Source organism: Perissodus microlepis, chromosome 23, assembly GCF_051167445.1.
Source record: "Perissodus microlepis isolate ML-2025 ecotype Zambia chromosome 23, ASM5116744v1, whole genome shotgun sequence".
NCBI lineage: Eukaryota > Metazoa > Chordata > Actinopteri > Cichliformes > Cichlidae > Perissodus > Perissodus microlepis.
In genome coordinates, this window is record NC_140482.1 from 13,318,853 (window position 1) to 13,339,483 (window position 20,631).

General features: G+C 40.5%; 1 protein-coding gene across 5 annotated transcripts; it reads right to left on the reverse strand.

The window, feature by feature from the left end:
- Window positions 1–6,117: 6,117 nt before the first annotated feature.
- On the reverse strand, window positions 6,118–20,338 carry dzip1 (DAZ interacting zinc finger protein 1). Of its 5 annotated transcripts, none has more exons than XM_084921735.1 (19): window positions 20,208–20,336; window positions 19,501–19,577; window positions 18,703–19,305; window positions 16,999–17,083; window positions 15,261–15,376; window positions 14,264–14,422; window positions 14,031–14,168; window positions 13,889–13,951; window positions 13,657–13,785; window positions 13,348–13,396; window positions 11,269–11,319; window positions 11,036–11,095; window positions 10,417–10,592; window positions 10,119–10,320; window positions 9,609–9,783; window positions 7,402–7,766; window positions 6,978–7,099; window positions 6,697–6,856; window positions 6,118–6,570 (listed from the first exon to the last, which is right to left on the reverse strand). In XM_084921735.1, the coding sequence occupies exons 2-19, from the start codon at window positions 19,501–19,503 to the stop codon at window positions 6,485–6,487; spliced, it is 2,742 nt and encodes a 913-aa protein (XP_084777861.1). In that variant the 5' UTR covers window positions 19,504–19,577; window positions 20,208–20,336; the 3' UTR covers window positions 6,118–6,484. The 5 variants fall into 5 exon arrangements, with proteins under 5 accessions (XP_084777861.1, XP_084777862.1, XP_084777864.1 ...); XM_084921736.1 differs by having other exon boundaries at window positions 19,501–19,648; window positions 20,208–20,334; XM_084921738.1 differs by lacking the exon at window positions 19,501–19,577 and having other exon boundaries at window positions 20,208–20,338.
- Window positions 20,339–20,631: the final 293 nt, after the last annotated feature.

Genomic DNA, 20,631 nt, shown 5'->3' on the forward strand with positions numbered 1-20,631 from the left:
GTGAGGAACCTTGGAGTCATTTTTGACCAAGACAACAACTTGTGCAAATTCTCTAAAATTAGAAATATCCTGTCTCAGAGTGACACTGAAAAACTAGTTCATGCATTTATTACCTCCAGGCTGGACTACTGTAATTCATTATTATCAGAAATTCCTAAAAACTCCCTGAAAAGCCTTCAGCTAATCCAAAATGCTGCAGCAAGACTACTGGCAGGGACCAGAAAGAGAGAGCATATTTCTCCTGTTTTGGCTTCCCTTCATTGGCTCCCTGTTGAATTCAAAATCCTGCTCCTCACATACAAGGTCTTAAATAATCAGGCCCCATCTTATCTTAATGACCTTGTAGTACCATATCACCCCATTAGAGCACTTCACTCTCACACTGCAGGCCTACTTGTTGTTTCTAGAGTATTTAAAAGTAGAATGGGAGGCAGAGCCTTCAGTTTTCAGGCCCCTCTTATGTGGAACTTTCTTAAAACTTTCCTTTTTGGTAAAGAATATAGTTAGGGCTGGACCAGGTGACCCTGGATCCTCCCTTAGTTATGCTGCAATAGACGTAGGCTGCCGGGGGATTCCCATGATGCATTGAGTATTTCCTTTCCAGTCACCTTTCTCACTCACTATGTGTTAATAGACTTCTCTGCATTGAATTGTACCTGCTATTAATCTCTGTCGCTCTTCCACAGCATGTCTTTATCCTGTCTTCCTTCTCTCACTCCAACCGGTCGCAGCAGATGGCCCTGCCCCTCCCTGAACCTCTGCTGGAGGTTTCTTCCTGTTAAAAGGGAGTTTTTCCTTCCCACTGTCGCCAAAGTCACACACACACACACACACACACACACACACATATATATGTATGTATATATATATATATATATATATATATATATATATATATATGCACACATCTGTTGTTTGTGAAGCTTGCACACAAGACTTTGACGCACATGTGCTGTACCAGTGCCATCCACTACCATTCAGATAGTCTTCTCCTCTAGCATCTTGACAGTCATAGTATCCTGTTTTGAACACATAGGTTGAACACCTAAGAATAGCCCTTTCATTCTGTCACAGGAGAGCATTCATCTGCCAGGGTTTGCCCACATTACTGAGAAGTTTAGCACAGGGAGTCAGCGTGCTCATTAATAGACACTGAGGAGTGGAGGCCTGATGTAGGAGAACTTTGGCCGGACCCTGCAGAGTCAAACCGAGTCGTGTCATGAGTGCAGCTGGCCCTCCTTGCCGACCCAGATGTACAGACTCTACTAGAGTCAGGAGATGGGTTCAGAGCCATTCAGCAACAATGGTTGACGGGGAATACCTTGCAGGTCACAATAGGTCTTCAGTGCATCAACTGGATGTGAGTGTTTGGAGAGTTCAGTGGCAGTGAATTCTCTCTGGAATCACTGACCCAGAACTGTTTCCCAGGGTCTGTGGTGGAGGCTATTGAGAAGAAAAACTGACCATCCCAACACCATTCTAATGTCTCTGATTTCTTAGCAGGAGAGCCATAGCCCAATAACATGGTGGTAGTTGCTGTTGCTGCTCTCTGCTTGGTATCAGCTTTGCATCCTTCCCTTGATGGACACATTGTTGAGGATGATGGAAATACACATCATGATCTTGAATACAGACTTTGTACTCGAGCCACTCTGCAAAATCTGGTAAGGTCGGCATTGGTGACTGAAGAGGATTGATGAACCACTTAAACTGCGCTCGAAGAATGGCAGTTTGGACAGCAGTCTGGTGACATGCAACCCACACTCCAGTTCTAGTCTCCCCTCTTTCCCAAGCTGTTCCAACATTCCGACTAAAGCTTTTAATTTTAGAGGAAAAAGCTGGAAACCCTCAGCTGTCGCCACTCCAGACAGGAGGCTCAGACAGCACATCAGTGATCTGCTGCAGGGCTAGTTTGTGAATTTGACCATACGGCTCTACAGGTTCTGGCTGTTGCTGTATGAATCTGCAATCAGGAGAGCATCTTCCAGCTTGAGCTGATCATGATAAAGGTGGGATCAATTTTGCTACTAACTCTCCACAAGACAGTTAATAGCTAACTTTAGTAGCTTTAGTAGTTTTTTAAATGTTTATTTTATCCCCAGTTTTTGCTTAAATGAGAAAGCTTCTACTTTTTTCTGACACTTTCATTCATGACATTACTTTTTGACTGTATGTGTTGTTAAAGCAGGCATATAATGCATGCTTATGAAAAAAAGAGAGAAAGAGCATCACTATATCCACAACACAATTATTTTGTCACCTCTACACGTCTTCAGATATCTTGCCTTTCAATATGTTACTTGTTTTTCTTTTGCATTGATTGATCACCCGATACACATGAAACATACACAAAAATCTTACTTTAATAAAGAGATTTTAAAAAATTATTTCCAGTCTGTTGAAAACAATGTAGGTACAAAGTATTCTGTACCTACGTCGCACATTGTACATTACATTGTACCATTTGCACTCACCCTCCTGGTCGCTCAGGTAAGCCAATCATCTGCTCTTAGATGTGCCAGGACACAGCGTAAGCTCAGAGAGACAGAGCTTTTGCTGTGACAGCGCCTAAGTTGTGGAATTTGCTGCCATTGTCTATTTTTAAGTCACTTCTTAAAATCCGTTTTGAATTATTTCTTATTATTCATTTATTTATTTTTGTATTTTTCTTCTGTCCTTAATGATAAGCACTTTATTCATCACTCGCTAAATACAAAGCATTTTATAAATAAAAATGACATACTTTAATTGGAAATCAACGAAAGTGCATTTAATCGGTAATGCTCTTCATTGAGAACGAGTGCCACATACAGTGATCAATTTCTCATATTTCTTAAAAAGTCCTTACTGTAGTACTGAGCCTGTACTTCTGCTGAGATGCCAGAAGATGGTGCTCAAGATTAAATAAACGAATAAAAAGACAATGTTTTCTGTATACTTGGTAGATGTTGCAATCCTACAGATCAGCAGATAACCTCAAAATGTTGTTGAAAAAAAGAACAAGATCATTACAAAAAGCTGAAATGTAAACTTTCAGTGTGTATGACAAGAACCAGGGGCGATTTTAGCCCATTTTTGGGGGTGCCCAATATGAATCAAAGCACCCCCAAAGATTTCTTACTTTTTTGGCAATATTTGCTGTTTGTGTGACACACTACTAAAAATATAAAAAGCATACAGTACTGTACTTGTTTGAGACGTAACATTTTAACAACAAAAGTATAGATAACCCCCCCCCCCCCCAAATGGTTTGTTCCAACTCTCCCCTGCTCTGGCTCTAGCAGAGCGATGGTGGCTGAGACGCAGCTGAGCTTAGGTGTAAGTGCCTGGCTTAAAACAGGACACATTAGCTGCATTTAACCTTCAGTTACTCTTTATATAGTTGGTAGGAGTCAGACCATGTTTCTTTTTAGCTGAAAAACATTACACCAGGTAACCTGCAGTGTTGAAAACGTGTTTTCCAACGATGTTTGCTACCCTACAATCCGTCCTGCTCTGTAGTAAATTCAGCGACATTTCGCAGTCCTGTTGCTAACATTGAAATGTATGCAGACTATTTAAAATCTAAAACTTTAAATTCTCCGTAGCCTGCTGTTGTTACCACTGTCCTGTTTGAAATGGATACTAGCTAACTAACTAACTAGCTAACTGACTGAATGCCCATTAACCTTATAACTCCTGGTGTATGTGTGTGTGTGTGTGTACAGAGACAGCCAGGTTCATAAAGGAGCCACATTCGGGTAAAAGTGTAAAATCAAATGATCCGTCAATCAAAAATAATGTTGGATCAGTGTTTCAATATTTATATCTTTTATTAGATGTTCATGTGGTTTGGTTATTTGCCTTATGGTTGAAAGTACACTGAGAGAGGACTTTTTGTTAGTGATCTTAATAGTATTTTTTTATATTAATTTAATTTTTCATCTAATTGAATACAATCTATTTGTGTATGATTGTCAGTCCAAAGAGGGAGAGAGGAAAGAGGGGAATGTGAGGAGAAAGTACAAGGTCAGGAAGAACCAGGTAAGAAAACAGACAGGGAACAGTGACAGGCACAACAGAAACTGTTAAACTGACAAAGAGAAAAAACCTGATTTTACTCACACAATCTGGAAGTTGTGTCCTCCCTATATTAAAGCTGCTATACAGAATCTGCAAAACAAACTGTGTTGAAACATTTTTGACCCTCTTTAACAACATTCCAACATAACATTATCATTGATTGGGGAGATTAAAATTAATGATATATTTTTATGTGGTTCAGCCACAACTCTACTAAAACCTCAGCCAGTAATAGGTAGGCCAACATTTGGAGCGTCCAGTTGTCTGTATGACTGCCGCAGTACGTACATCACATTTGCACACTATCAGAAAGAGCCAAACAGCCCTGGTGGAGTGAGGAGCTGTAAAGAGAAGCAGAGTGCTCTGTTTATATTCTAAAAATGTTTTAAGCTTGTTTCAAAGATTCTGTACAGCAGCTTTAAATGTTTTCCAAAAGCACACATACACTTATCAGTGTTTCTCAAACTTTTTACAGTGTGTACCACCTGATAAAAATGTCAAGCTCTCCTAAGGACCACTATGAAAGCATGAAACTCATAAATCTTACAACATAAAATTAGTATTATTAAATTAGTAAAATTAGTATCTGCAGTAAAGATTTTTTCATACATTGTATACATTCTACCACAGGCAAAGTTGCCTCCATTTCTATAGTTTTTTATTAACATTTTGTAATAATTTATTTGTAATAATTTATTCTGTTTTGGGAGTGTTTTTTATTTATCTGTATTATATTATACATACACATTAAAAGTAAATCTCTGTCCAAAAATGCACTCAGTTTACTTTTTACTCACTATGAGCATCATTCATTATTCTCCCCCAGTAATTAAGGTTAGGATATGTATTTTTTTATTCCAATCCATTCTTCTTTTGCAGCATTTAAATAACCTTTATCAGATTTGATGATTTTGTTACAGACTTTTCAAAAAAGTGTTTTGTTTTTCTTTCACAAATGTGGGAATTAAATTGTGTTAAAATGTACAAAACAGTGATGTCATGTTTTGTGACGAGGACCCAGGCACAGAGAGACTTGATGAATTTAAGAATCTTATGATTTAATAAAGAAATTTGCAGACTTGCACAGAGATGGTAAAATTATGATGACTAATAACGGAGATGAAGACAACAGACAATGAGGACAGGGAGGAACAGGGGTTTAAATGCACCAAAGTGACAGTCAGAGAGAACTCGGGACAACATTTAAGGATGCAGGGACTGACAGAGACAGGTTTATCTTGCCTGGCTGGGCAGCTCTCTGGGTGCTCAGCACCCCCAAAGCTCTGATTCTAGAATCGCCCCTGACAAGAACTCAGTTTATCTCATAAGATCAGTTTCAAGGGAATCTACTGAGTTTGTTTTATGCTCCTTACGTGTTTAATTCTTGGAGTCTTTTAATGCAGTTTTGCATGTTCTCTCTCTAATTTTCACATTTCTTGAAAGTAAATCTTTGATTGAATATAAGGAAAGGCATATTGGGTCTACTTTAACTTTCATCTGACGCCAGGCTCAGATAGCTTGCCTTGAAGACTGTGAACTGGTGCTATATAAAATAAATGAAATAATATTATTATAGCTAAATAATATTGTTTACCCCCAAAATTACAGCAAAAATTGACCCAAAATTTTCCACAAATCCTGCCATTTTTAACAATTTCAAGCATTTAAAGTATATTCTAGTTTTTATCTTATTGAATTAAAAATATAGACTGTAACATAATGATGTCAGTTAATTATTAGGCTGTTTTAGACAAGACTGCATTGAAACTGGTTTGCAGATATCTCATATTTTGCACATTCTGTATATTTAGCAGTTGAATTAATGCTGAAATGTTGTCACATGAAGTTTTATGTTCAAAATCCACAGAATAGGCATCTCAAAAAATTGTTTCCTGTGACATGTTAAGGCTTCCTATTGTACAGCTCATTGTTTTATTTCATTCATTGGACATATTTCATTGTGTTTATTGACATTAAGAATACTTCCATTAAAGCAAAACTTGGAAGCATGCAAAAAACTACTTGCTTGAAATCATTTCATAAGAAAAATCTATGATTGCTTGTATAAATATTTTATTTACAAAGTCACATACATTATAAAATGGGATATACAAAATCGTACCCACTCTACATACAGTACCAAAATCAGTATCTCATTTAAAGTTTGGATTGTATATGAGTAAAAAACGAAATAAGAAAAACAGAAGACAATCTATTAAAAGATAAACAGTAAAAAAGACTAAGGCAAGAAGAGAGTTTCGAGGTCTATGGTATTGATTAGATGGCCACCTTTTCTATGCCAACCTCTGAATCCTAGCTACCTTTGTGAAATATTGCTTTCCTCTATTTACAGCTTTTATAATATGGCTTTTTATGATTGATTGTAGTTGTCAGAGGAGGTGGCTGAGGTTTCTTTGTGTGATCAGCTGATGTCCTCAGAGTCACTGATGTCACTCAGGGAGCACAGGCTGCTCTTTAGCGTGCTTCCTGTTCCAGCTTCAGTTAGACCTGAGAGCCACACGACAACACACAGACAGCATGAGACAGAAACTTCATACTCCAAATGTCAACATGTCCTCCTATGAAGACCACGAGAGGCAGTAAAACATTCATCTGCATTAAAGTGGCACTGACCTGATTTAGGACCCTTCTCTGTGGAGGTTCCCCAGACACTGGTGCTTCGTGATTCCAGGCTTTTCCTCATTGGTCCTGAATCCTGGGCTGGTTTTGACACATCCCGTCGGTCCTCTAAGGAGGAGACCATCCACTCGCTGCTCTCCTCTAGATCTGTGTACTGCCAGCAAGTACATTATGGTTTCAGCATTATGGATCATTTTTAATTTTGCGATGACAGCTTACATTTTTATTTATGCAGTATCAAATCAAAGCAATCCACTGAGATCACATCATCTTACACTGAGTTCCTGAACCTCATCCGCCCTCTCTGGTAAGATGCTAACGCCACCTGGTGGTTTCTTGACTGCTCTCTCAGCAAACTGCTTCTCCATTTTTCTCGCCAGGTCACTGATTTTGTTTTCTGTAAAAAAGACATAACACACAATTTACACTTTAAGGCATTGGAACAATACCTTGGAATCTTACATAACAGGCAAACTATAATAGCATAAACCACATTCTGTGAATGGTCTTTAATCAACAACCACTGATCAAAATCCAGATAGTACCATTCACAGGGAGTTGAGGAACGGCTATAACCACAGCATTGCAACATGAAAATGGAAAGAGCATCTCTAAATGGAGGAGGGGGCCTAAGGGTGAACATGTATGTTGTATAATGTCATTTTACACAGATCCTTCAAAACATCAAACCTAACTAACCTTTCCCGTGGTTTTTCTTCTCCACATTGCCGTTCTGGTCTTTGTAATTCTGGAGGTCAGTCTCCTGCTGCTCACTGACTTCTGACCAATCATCTTCCTCTTCATCGCTCTTTAGTTTTGTGACCGCAGTCTTGGTTACACCACCCACTAAGAGTTTGGAGTACTGGATGCTGGAGATAGGCGACTGCCTGACAATAGCCTGCCTGTCCTGGACAGGACTGGCTTTGTCAGCTCTAGTTTGGATTTGGGTTGCTTGGTTAAATCTGGGTTGTGGTGATTTCCCCTGCTGGTGTTTTAGGGGCTGTTCCTCATCCTCTTCTGTGACATCATCCTCCGATTCCTCCTCTGAACTGAAGGGAGGAGTCCTTAAGAATGACACAAATAACAGTTTTTTTGCTGCACATAACTAAGTTGACAGTGATCAGAACAGTGTTGCATTTAGTTTCTGTTTCAAATAACCGAGAAGTCAAAGTGTTAACTTTTTAAGAACTTCAATGATAATAAAGCCAGGGGTCTCAAACTTAAATGAGCTGTGGGCCAATGCTGGCACTGTCACTTCATTGGAGGGCCACTTTAGTGTTCAAGTAGTACAACACCCCCCCCTGCCCCCCCCAAACATCAAACAAAAAAACACCCACAAATATTTCCAAAAATGTAGTGTTTTGTTTCAAACATTGTATAACAGGTCAAAACTGCAAACGTGATCGCAATTTATTTCTCTCACTCTTAACTAACTGAAGCCTTTCACTGAACTACCAAATAAACACACTACTCCTCTCTTTCTGGCCGGACACGTGGCAGCACTTCAGCTACCATTTTGTTTGTATTTAACAAAATAAAAGTGTACTTCAAGGGCCAAACTGCTTTATATTTATTCATGTCAAAATATGGGCCGCAAGTTTGAGACCCCTGAAAAAAGCCGTAGTTCCTAGTTGATGTTCAAAATGATACAACTTAAGCAGTCTATGACAAGTCAGCATGAGGCTGACAATGATACAGTGTTCTTAATGGTATTTCAGACTTTGCAATTTCCTGGAAAATGATTACAAAATTGTTGATGTGTCACACTGCACTTGGAAGCACTTTCCTTACAAAAAATACCCCGGTCAGAGATGTGTTCCTTGCTGGGGGTGTTGGATGATCAGACCACATCAGCCGTGATATACAAGCCCCACCCCATCTGACAAAAGTGAACATCCTACACTCTTTCACTGTTTGTATGTGTATCCAGCACTGAGTCTTATACAGGTTTACCTGCCACATCCTGACAGTACAACACCTGTTTTGTGCCCAATCATTTCAAAAATGTTATTACAAAAAAAATCAAGAAAGAAAAAAAAGAGAAAAAAGTGGGAATTTCCAGAAACAACCAAATGGAACTGAAATAGAACATTTGTATTTTCCAAAGTGTTGGTCGTGATACTAAACTATTATTATGATTCTACACAGAGAAGAAAAGGAGACAAAAAATACTGAAGTAAGGTTACAAAAGACCTCAGCACCTGTGTGTCACAGCCTGTACTGACCCAGCCCAGCTGCTTCATGTGTGCTAGCATAGCATACTAGCCTCACAGCAAACGGATAGCACTCTATACTAAAGTCCAACCTACCCATTACCTGGCTGCAGGCACTGGGGCTTAACAGCACACTGTTACCATGAAAACCAGGACACACACAAACACACAACTCTGATTATGGCGACCTCTACCTTTTTGTTGCGGATGTCTTGCTGCTATGGTAACCATCTGCTATTTTATCACGTTAACATTCCTACTGGAGGTGCAAATGCAAACAGAAAAGAAAAGCAGAACTCAGCAAAGCTCACTACATATAGTCGTATTCTAAACAAATATTAAAAATATAAAATTCCCTGCAGCCTTGCTTTACCACGGGTTCATTTATGCCTATAACCATGTTCACAACCAAGCACTGAGACATACTTAAACACTTTGATTTTTTTCAGTAAATGGCAAAAGTTTTAAACCTTAACTTTGCTCCACTGAACTGATGATGAACAGACCAGTAATATAAGTAACAGCGTGCTATATTTAAATGGTTCAAACCTGTGTGAGTTTTTTTTCAATGGCTCATCAAAGATGACTTTAGAACATTTATCACAGCTATGATTAAACCATGTAAATACTGAGTGGACATTTATGGACAAACTATTCTTTTACAAAGACTGATAAATGAACTTTTTGTCATACTTGATAGCAAAGCTCTTTAAGGCTGTCTTGGAGTTGGGTGTAGAGGTCTTGAGTTGGGCGGTGGCCTTGGTCCTTGGTGCTGGCTGAGGGGTCTTAGGCTGTCTGATTGCAGAAGCAGACGCCCCCTGGCTGGCTCTGGAGGGCAGGCTGCTGGAGCGAGGGCGGATCTGCAACACTGAATGAAGAGAAAAACGAGTCAAGTAAACACAATTAGCAGCTCAGTCACTGACAGTGTGTCAGAACTTAAATCAGCTTATGTGGCAGCAAACAAGCTATAACAGATTACACCTACCTTGTGGAAAGCACATGCAGTCATTGTCAAATGAAATAAAATAAAATTCAACTTTACCCACATGCGATGAAAAATTCTGATTGTAAAAGGAGCAGCAAATCTAACAGCAGCTCAAACAGCAATATAATTGACAAAAGCACAGTGTATTATTTCTTGTTGGTTAAGAAGATGATCTCATGCACTAAGAGGCTTTTGGATGATTAAGAACTGGAAAGCACCTTGAACAGGGTGTCTGGATCTAGGCTGAGAGTATGCAGCAGGATTGCTGGTGCTTTGAGCACCCAGCTTCTGCTCCACAATGCTCTTTATCTCTTCCCGGTGGTTCCAGTAGCCAGACATCGACTTTGCAACACTCTCCCGCTTTGAATCCAGCTTGGACAGAATCGCAGTGAGCTCCTTGTTCTTTAGACCACTCTGATCCTTTTAGAAGAGGTAGAGGGAATAACATTAGCATTACAGATTAGCATAATGGTACATATTCTTCCTTGTATTGCTGATTAGGAATGTGCAACATACAGGCTTGACCCCCAAGTTCTCCAGCTTCTTGATCAGAGCCTGTTCAAGCTCTGCTTGTATCTCTCTCTTTATGTTGGAGTTCCTTTTCAAAGCGCTCGTGTTCACCCTTGGCTTCTTCTCTGGAGCCGGCTCAGGCTTCTTCTCCACCACCTTTCTGTCTGACTGGCTGCTCGAGTCTGTAAAGGACATCTCAGTGAGTCAGTCGAGCTGTTCAGGACATTCATGGTCCAATTACAGACAGCAAAGGGGAAATAAGAGAATACAATGAGCATGCATTTGGCAGTTTTCACAGGAAGCTCCAAACCACAGGTGGAGTTGGGTAGATGTGACTGCAGAGGAGGAGAATGTCTCTAAGTTTATTTGTCAACAACAAGGCAACAAGATGATGAATGGACATGATGATGACAGCATCACAGAATATACACAGGCCAAGAGTTGGCTTTCCAAAATGCTTTAGTGTACTAAGGTCATCTTAACGTCCTTTGTGTCAGTACAGAATAAGATGATCTCAGTCCGAATGCACTCATGGAAAACGGTCACTCAGAGGAGACTGATTTATCCATGCAGCAGCATGCAATCAGCTGGATCTGCTGGTTTTAATGTCTTTAGTGTATTTTACCTTTCTCCTCTTCTGACACCTCCTGAATAGGATCCAGCTTAAGAACAGAGACTGGCTCCTCTAATTGGACAGCATGAGGTCCAGGTAAGTCAGAAGGTCAGATAAAATGAATACTGAGTATGAGCAGTAGAAAAACAACACAAAACGCTAAATCTTTTGTGCACAAAAGCACATGCACAGCCTCACTGGGAGTGACAAATGTTGCTTCTGATGGCCCGCTTCTATTAACTTACCGACTACAACTCTTCTTTGTTTAGGCTCCAAAGCCGGAGGACTGACAGTGACTGAAAAACAGAAACAAAGATGAAAAGTGTGGCATTAAGATCAGAAATGTTATTTCCTTGTTATAGCATTACAGTATAAACTATATATAGACTATAGTTATAGTCAGAGTTATACCACTGCTTCCACTATATCAATGTAATTTCATATGCGATACAAACTTTTCCAGATACCATCATGCAGATGAGATGCATAAATAACTACTTTAGCTTTTGGTGTTTCAGAGTAATATATATGAAAGTTTGATTTTAAAAATTAGACCGCTTCATTTCTGCTCATGGTGGTTCTGTGCTGAACAGGTCCTCTGTACAACTGACAAGATGAAGTGATGATCGAGTGTTACTCAAGTCTGATGCGTTTTTACCACAGACAGATTAACTTGTGCCACAATGTCTGGAAGAATAAGTCCAAATTGAAATTGTCTGACAGAAAATGAATGCAAACAAACCACAGAAAAGTGTCATCATTTCTGTAAGAGCAGCACAGTTGGCATATTAGGACACAATGACTCCTTATAGCCCTTTGTCTGTTTTTTCTAACACAGCATAAGAGTTGATTATTTATTATTTTGGACGTGTAGTTTAATTTATTGCTGGTTTATTTACTTATTTTTTTTGTGATGCCAGTAAAATGATTTATAATCTACATACTGCTGACCAAAAGGTGATTTACTGTAAACCTATATAAAGGCCTAGCACCAATGTTCCCTAATTTTTCATGTATCTGAGAAAACACACAAGCTCCCTGAGCGGTCCCTTGGACCACTGTGAGCAACAGCAGACGTGTGCACTGTGGTCACACCAGCATCGAATCCATTCAAGTTACATGGTTTATTAAAATAATCAAATTACAGCATTTACATTTATGTTAGACTACTTTTAATTAAGTGCTTTAGTCCACTTACAATGAAAATTAAAAAAAAATCTTGTTCATGACCTGTGTAGTATGTTAACACTATTGGAAGTAAAAATAACTTGAATTCCAATTTTGAAAACACAACTTTCTTTCTTTCTTTTTTTTTTTTTTTATAAAGCTCTGACTTGTATTATGAGTCTGTGTTCTGGGAGAGAGTCCTGTAACTGTTTGTCTGCAAATTACAGTATACAGTGGCTTGCAAAAGTATTCGGTCCCCTTGAACTTTCCCACATTTTGTCACATCTCACATCTCAAAACACCGCCGTCACTCCTAAAACTTCCATGTTGCCATATCATTTTTTGATTGGTTGACATGGTACATTTTTCCACCAATAGGAAAGGGTGGGGTTTTTTTTTTGGTTTTGCTTTTGCTCACAGGCGGAGAGTGCTTTCCTTATAAAACAGTTTTTACCATTTCTTCCTGCAGTAAATATAAACAACGATAGTATTCAGGAAAAAAAACCAAACATTGCATATATTTTTATCATAACTCTGGTTTTACGTGGCCTATCAACACAATTTAAAAACTGGTATAAAGTCCACACTTTTTCCATCAATTGTTCCGTCTGTCCTGCTCACATCTCCAGTGGTTGTACACATTGTCATTAACGTGGCTTCACTCCACATCATCCACGCTGCTTTGCTAGCTAAAACACCGGTGTCGGCACATAAGGACGCTGTCATAGCCTGTCAACAACGTTGATTAGCTGCGTATATACGAATGTGAATCGCATTATTGGCTGGAGCAGCCAGTCACTGACTGACTCACACTGCAAAACAGAATGAATTGTTAACGTATTTATTTTAATTTAAATTCAGGTCAGATTTTTGTTTTGTTTTTTGTGCGCAATGCAGATTTTCTGTGCACCGAGACCGTGCCAGCCGTGCGCGATTACGTACGCGCACAGCTTAGAACCCTAGCACCACTCTAAATACAGGCATCTATTACTGAATAGACAATTCTATGCTTCAAACACAGGTGGCTGTTCCAGCAAAAACAGATGTGATGTAGAAAGGCAGTGGAGTGGTTGCACATTGCTAATGCAAGCACACACAAGCTACAGGAGAATGCCACCTACAGCTGTGACTGTGGTATTATTAAAAGGAATCCATACCTGGTACTTCAGCTACTTTTGTAGGTGGATTTGAGGAAATGGTCTTTATCTGGGGGAGAAAACAAATGTCACTTACACTCACATGATCCAGTATCTTCAAGGTTTTCCTGGTTTATAATCTAAAAACTGAACTACTCCAGGAAAAGCACAAGTAGCTTCCAGCCAAATGTACACCATCTCATGTCGATACAAGCCCATGTAGCAAATACAGGATATCCTTAACAAGCACCGGACCCTCGCCTTACTTCCTCTCTCAATATAATTGTGCAGTGAGGCGATTACTGTGCCACTGTGATTGTGTGAGCTAACCTGCTCCCTCTGAGCCTTGATGGTTTGCTCCTTTTCCTGCAGCCTCTTCCTCATCTCCTGCTGCTGCCTCTGGCTTTGCTCCTGGTACTCCGATAAAGAAGACTGCATTTTGCTCAGCTCATTCAGCAGCTGAAAGACAACGGGAAGAGGATGAATTTTCCGGCTGGTTCATTTCAAAAGAAGCTTGTTTAATACTGCATATGCTTTAATCAGGATGAACATTAAAGCATACCTGATTCTTTTCAGACTCGTGTTGAACCTTCATTTCTTGCAGTCTGGATTCCCACTTCTTATCCTATAAGAGTCATTTTTAGCAATTTAAGTGGCATTAAAAATAAAATCGCTTTGGGTTTTGCAACAATCTCAAGACTGACCTGTTTCTTCAGCTGGTGTTCCATCTTTTGGATGGCTTGGATCTGCGTCTCTTTGTACATGTCCACATCTCTCTCTGGCTGTGAGTGCACAGGGCTGACTGACCTTTCATGCTTGGCTGTCTGATTCTGATTTACTTCCTATGAATGGAAACAGATAAGAAAGATTATAGGAATGATTAAAAGACACCCTGAAGATCAAATCAGTGGTATACCAAAAAATACTGATTTCATACATTGAGAGCCTGAATATTTCGGTTGTAAAGAAATTCCATCTCTCTGCGCATGCCGTCCCTGCTGTCTTCTATCTTTCTGTCCATGCGCGCCATCTCCTCAGCCTTAAAACGGTCCAATTCTCTCAACAGGTCTTTGTGCATCGATTGTTGTTCTTTTTCCTAGAATCACAACCGTTAACATGAGCTTCATTAGTGACCACAAAGCTCTCAAAAACAGCTTTCGCACTGTGATCCATATCTTACAATAAAATAGCAGCATTTTGTGATGACAGTGTTACAAAGTGAGATCAGTGGATAAGCTAGGAATATAGACAGTATGGAAAATTGCCGTTTAAAAAAAAGAGCTATTTCTGAAGTGATTCTGACTTGAATTTATTTTCTGGCAATGCAGTAATACAGTGTAACAGGGGTATTGGGATCAGTAGTGTCATCATTTCAGTTGTTGTTGTTGATTAGGAAGAAAAAGGATGTCATGTGCTTTTCTGGACCACAGGAGGGCCACAGTGCTACAAGCTAATCCAAAAGTCTATTATCTATTATTATAGGATATAGTGTACAATCTAAAGCACCTTGAGTCGACTGTTGTTGTGATTTGGCGCTATATAAATAAAAATGAATTGAATTGAAGTCAAGCTCTATCATGCTGTAAGATTGTGTCAGTGCCCCAGAAAAGGGTTACCTTCACTTTAGCCAAGGCACCATTGATGCTAAAAAGTACACTGAGATCTTAAAACATCATGTAAAGGCTTCAAGACACTTTTTTCCATGAGTATCTCACAAAGCTGAGAACCCTTTTGGCATAACAACATTGCACATCTTACACCTGTAAAAAGCACCTTTTTCTTCTTTTTATTAAGAGTTTTCCAAATAGTAAATATTGTATTATTTTTATTGTTTTATTGTAACCCAGGCCAAAGATAATTTACAAATCACAGCTTTCAGTTTTATTTGATTAATGTTTTCTGATTAAAGTTCAGATGTTGCTTTGTGATCCTACCTGAGCTATTTTGGCTTCTAACACCTGCTGTTGCTGAACAATCTGTTCCTTCAGACTGCTGATCTCCAATTTGAGACTATTAATCTCAGATTTCTGCTCACTGTGGGAGTTCAGCTCTGAAAAGACAAGTGACAGTGACATACAGTGGCTTGCAAAAGTATTCGGCCCCCTTGAACTTTTCCACATTTTGTCACATTACTTCCACAAACATGAATCAATGTTATTGGAATTCCACGTGAAAGACCAATACAAAGTGGTGTACACGTGAGAAGTGGAACAAAAATCATACATGATTCCAAACATTTTTTACAAATAAATAACTGCAAAGTGGGTTGTGCGTAATTATTCAGCCCCCGCTGGTCTGAGCGCAGTCAGTTGTCCATAGACATTGCCTGATGAGTGCCAATGACTAAATAGAGTGCACCTGTGTGTAATCTAATGTCAGTACAAATACAGCTGCTCTGTGACGGCCTCAGAGGTTGTCTAAGAGAATATTGGGAGCAACAACACCATGAAGTCCAAAGAACACACCAGACAGGTCAGGGATGAAGTTATTGAGAAATTTAAAGCAGGCTTAGGCTACAAAAAGATTTCCCAAGCCTTGAACATCCCACGGAGCACTGTTCAAGCGATCAGTCAGAAATGGAAGGAGTATGGCACAACTGTAAACCTACCAAGACAAGGCTGTCCACCTAAACTCACAGGCCGAACAAGAGTGCTGATCAGAAATGCAGCCAAGAGGCCCATGGTGACTCTGGACGAGCTGCAGAGATCTACAGCTCAGGTGGGGGAATCTGTCCATAGGACAACTATTAGTCGTGCTCTGCACGAAGTTGGCCTTTATGGAAGAGTGGCAAGAAGAAAGCCATTGTTAACAGAAAACCATAAGAAGTCCCGTTTGCAGTTTGCCACAAGCCATGTGGGGGACACAGCAAATATGTGGAAGAAGGTGCTCTGGTCAGATGAGACCAAAATGGAACTTTTTGGCCAAAATGCAAAACGCTATGTGTGGCAGAAAACTAACACTGCACATCACTCTGAACACACCATCCCCACTGTCAAATATGGTGGTGGCAGCATCATGCTCTGGGGGTGCTTCTCTTCAGCAGGGACAGGGAAGCTGGTCAGAGTTGATGGGAAGATGGATGGAGCCAAATACAGGGCAATCTTGGAAGAAAACCTCTTGGAGTCTGCAAAGGACTTGAGACTGGGGCGGAGGTTCACCTTCCAGCAGAACAACGACCCTAAACATAAAGCCAGGGCAACAATGGAATGGTTTAAAACAAAACATATCCATGTGTTAGAATGGCCCAGTCAAAGTCCAGATCTAAATCCAATCGAGAATCTGTGGCAAGATCTGAAAACTGCTGTTCACAAACGCTGTCCATCTAATCTGACTGAGCTGGAGCTGTTTTGCAAAGAAGAATGGGCAAGGATTTCAGTCTCTAGATGTGCAAAGCTGGTAGAGACATACCCTAAAAGACTGGCAGCTGTAATTGCAGCAAAAGGTGGTTCTACAAAGTATTGACTCAGGGGGCTGAATAATTATGCACACCCCACTTTGCAGTTATTTATTTGTAAAAAATGTTTGGAATCATGTATGATGTGACAAAATGTGGAAAAGTCCAAGGGGGCCGAATACTTTTGCAGGCCACTGTAACTGCATGTAAGCATGTTATCAACATGCTTCATAATTTTTCTCCATGTCGTTCTTCAGATCAATCCTAACTTCACTTACTGCTCTCGTACTCATCAGGGTGCCTCCGCTGCATGTGATTCTGCAGAAAGGAGGCATTGAGGAACGATTTCTCACAATGCAGGCACTAAAAGCAAGAAAGAACACAAAAATGCATTAATTAAATTGGCTGCAGAAATAAATCACTACGTAATAACTCAAAATTTATAATAAAAATCTTTAATATCTCATCATAAACACACCAATGCTACTATTATTTTACCACACTGTGGTGGACAGTGCTCTCTTTTATGCTGCAGTGTATTAAGACTGCATAACACACGCTTACAGGCACCAACAGCTGGAGACCTGACAGCTTTGTAGTCAAGGTGCATATATAGTTGGTGTATTGTAATGTCAATTATCCGCGGACTAATCTGCTCAGTCAAAAAATAAACAAAAAAAACAGACAGGTGGAATGTCCAATGGGACCCAAGCAGACACTAGCGGACACTTTGTTTTTTTTTTCTCCTTAAAGAAGTTACAAAAGTAACAAATAAGGTAGCAGTTAAAGAACTGTATCAGTAAGAGTATTATCAGTACCCTTAATATTTAAAAATATCCATCTTTATGTGAGGTGATTCATTTTGCATAAATTGTAACTGAGGAATCTGTGATAACCGATCTTACAAAATGATACTAATTCCTAAGATTTCACAAATGTAGTGGAGCAAACCACCTGTCTGTGTGTTCATGAATGCAGCATGTGTTTGTTTCAGACAGAGCCCAGCAACATAAACATGCTCCAAATGGCAGCATCCTGAGTTTAGGCTCATGTTTCCAAACAGACACATAGCATGAGTGATGATCATGTTTCCCTGCGGCAGACATCGCCACACACCAGCTCTCACACACACACACACGCTACATTTAACACTGCCTCTGATTGTTCCTGGGACTAAATATTGCTACAGATATGTTGTCAAAACATATGTTAGCAAAAACTCAAATGCAGTCATGTGACTTGGAGGGGCTCATTCAAATTACTGGTTAGGAGTAACTCTGGAAATTAGGAGTCAAATTAAATTAGTCTTCAAAAACAGCAGTGTGGGTTCATGTTGTAGAAATATGGCACCAAAGTAGCAAAGGTCCTCAAAGGACACACGCACATGGCCTCGCTATCAATAATTGAACCAGCTCTGTTAGCTGAGCTTCTAGCGCACACCTAGCAACCACATGCTCTCATGACACACTATATCTGTTGCCTTGGGAACAGCCTAGCCAGGTCAGAGCTAGTTGTTCACCTGAAGGGGACAGGAAGATTTTTTTTATTTGTGTGATAAATAACCTACAGGGACAGCATTCACAGACATGCGATGAGATGGCAGATGGGTTTGCTTTCCTTTTAAGATAAAAAAAAATACACTAATTGCCACTAAATGACACCATCTGCTCAGCAGCTTTAAATCTGATTTTTCCTGCATGAAAACAAAGATTATTAGAACTTGACTGTGGTTAGGACATAACAACTGCTTTCAGAGCTGCAAATTTCCTTGGGCCATGCTAAAAGCTTTCCTTTTTTCCCTTGAAACCCTGTTGTGAAATGCACAAAGCCAAAGATGTGAATAGGTTTCAGGAACAATGACAGACTTGGGCCTTCGGAGAGGAAAAAAGAGGGTGGGGGTGGATGTCTGCTGCCACACATATATTAAATTCAAACAGCTCCAATAGCCCTCAAAGAGAAAGCGTTTAGCCTGTCAACGGTACCTTGTGGCTGCTGATGATTCGTGGGGCGAGCAGCGACTGCTGGGTGCGAATAACCTTCTTACGCTGCTTGAGCTCTGCAGTCAGCGCCTTCACCTTCTCCTCCTGCTTCTTCTGCTGAACCAGCAGCTGCTCACGCTCCCTGGCGATGGCCGACAGTCTCTCCTCCGCCGCACGCAGATTGAGGGAGAGAAAGTCCTGGCAGTGGAGGAGCCACTCCACCGTGAGCTGAGCAAGGCGCAAGAGCTTCAGCAGAGCTGGGTCCACGGGGGTCTGGCACCGCTGGCATCGCTCCCCCTCCAAGCTGCAGAAGGTCACCATGCTGATGTGCTCCTGAAGGGCATCCACATCCAGCTGGCTCACTACTAAGTCTACATCCACTGCATTGATCCGCCGCCAGTCCACGCTTTCTCTGCGTGAGCGGAACTTGAAAGGGAGAAAGGTGGAGGTGGTGCTGGACGGAGTCATGCCTGGTGCAGATGATGCTGTGTGGCCGTTTACAATGTTCTGGCTGAGAGGAGAATTCAGAAGAGAGGGGATCCCGGCTGACGAGTGGGTCCCCTGGGTGTCACTGGTGTATGGGTAGTAGACCCCCTCGTGAAATGGCTGAAAAAAAGAGAAGAGAAAGGGATGGCTTCACATTAGCATCAAATACAATCACTAGGAGAGAGAAAGAAAGACAGACATGAAGAAGCATCTGCTTCAGCGAGGTAACAGCAGAGCACAGATTCCACCACTTCCCGCTCAGCCTCCTTCTACCTATGTTGCTGCTGCTGTCCTCACACAGCCAATCACCCTTACCATCTTCGACTGGTTTTGCCTTTACTCGAAGAAACAGATCAAAGAGCCGATACTCCTCTCCGGTTCCGCCCCCGTTGCTAAAGCAGCACAAAGCGACAAGCAAGATTAGGCGTCCGCCCCGTTACCTTGGAGACAGCGGCGAGCGTCCCTGGAGAGAAACGTTATCAAAACGGCGACCAACAAAACGTGTCCACACAGTTCACAGTGCGCTGTAACCTGCATATCAGCTTATTCTGTACAACAAAGTCTCCTCACTCACCTCCATCTAAACGGTGTGAAACAGAATAAAAGGCGAGCTAACGTACCTGCGGAGGAGCACGAGGGAGGATCAGGAAAACGTTTTCCATGCTAACAGCAAATACCGTTAATCTGTCGGCATCACGTCTCTAAACAGTCATTTCAAGTTCGGGCAGGCTTTTGTTTTATCCCCCTGCTTGATCTCAAGTCAAACAACAGCAGACATGCTTGAGCTTGTCCTTCTTAACACTTCAAGTTACGGTTTAGAAAAAAAGAGAGACCACAATAGCTTTTCCGAAAAGTCAAGCCGCTAGCTAAAAAAAAAAGAACTCTGAAATCTCTTCATGCCTGCCTGTCTGGGTAACGGACATTTTTCTTAAGTCAATATTAAACCTTATTACACATCACTAACAACTGTGAATATTTAATCTTAAGTTTGACATTGGACAACCACATGAAAAATAACTTACCTGGAAGATTGTTATTTTAATTCGTGGCCTTTAAAAAAGTTTATTTTCGACGAGATCCCAGGCGATTTGAGGGTGACGTAGCTGCTGGTCTCCACATTCCTAAATGCCTGCTCCGAAAAGACAACAGTCAAGACAGACGTAATAAATACGACACTTCCTCGTTTGCTTTTAAAATAAAATGCCAATGCAGCAAAGTTTAAGCTAAATTTAAATCTTTTTATTTCATTTTACAGAAACGCAGTAGTACAATGTTCCCAAACATTAGCCATATGCTATATGTTTAACCTCAGCTTTTTTTTCTGACTGAGCCGTCATTTTCTTTTATTTTTATGAATTACATTTTTAATTTATAGCGATATTCAATTCAGGTTCATGTCTTATTTTACTGCGGAAACGCTAGTTCACTGATCCGAGTAGAAACACA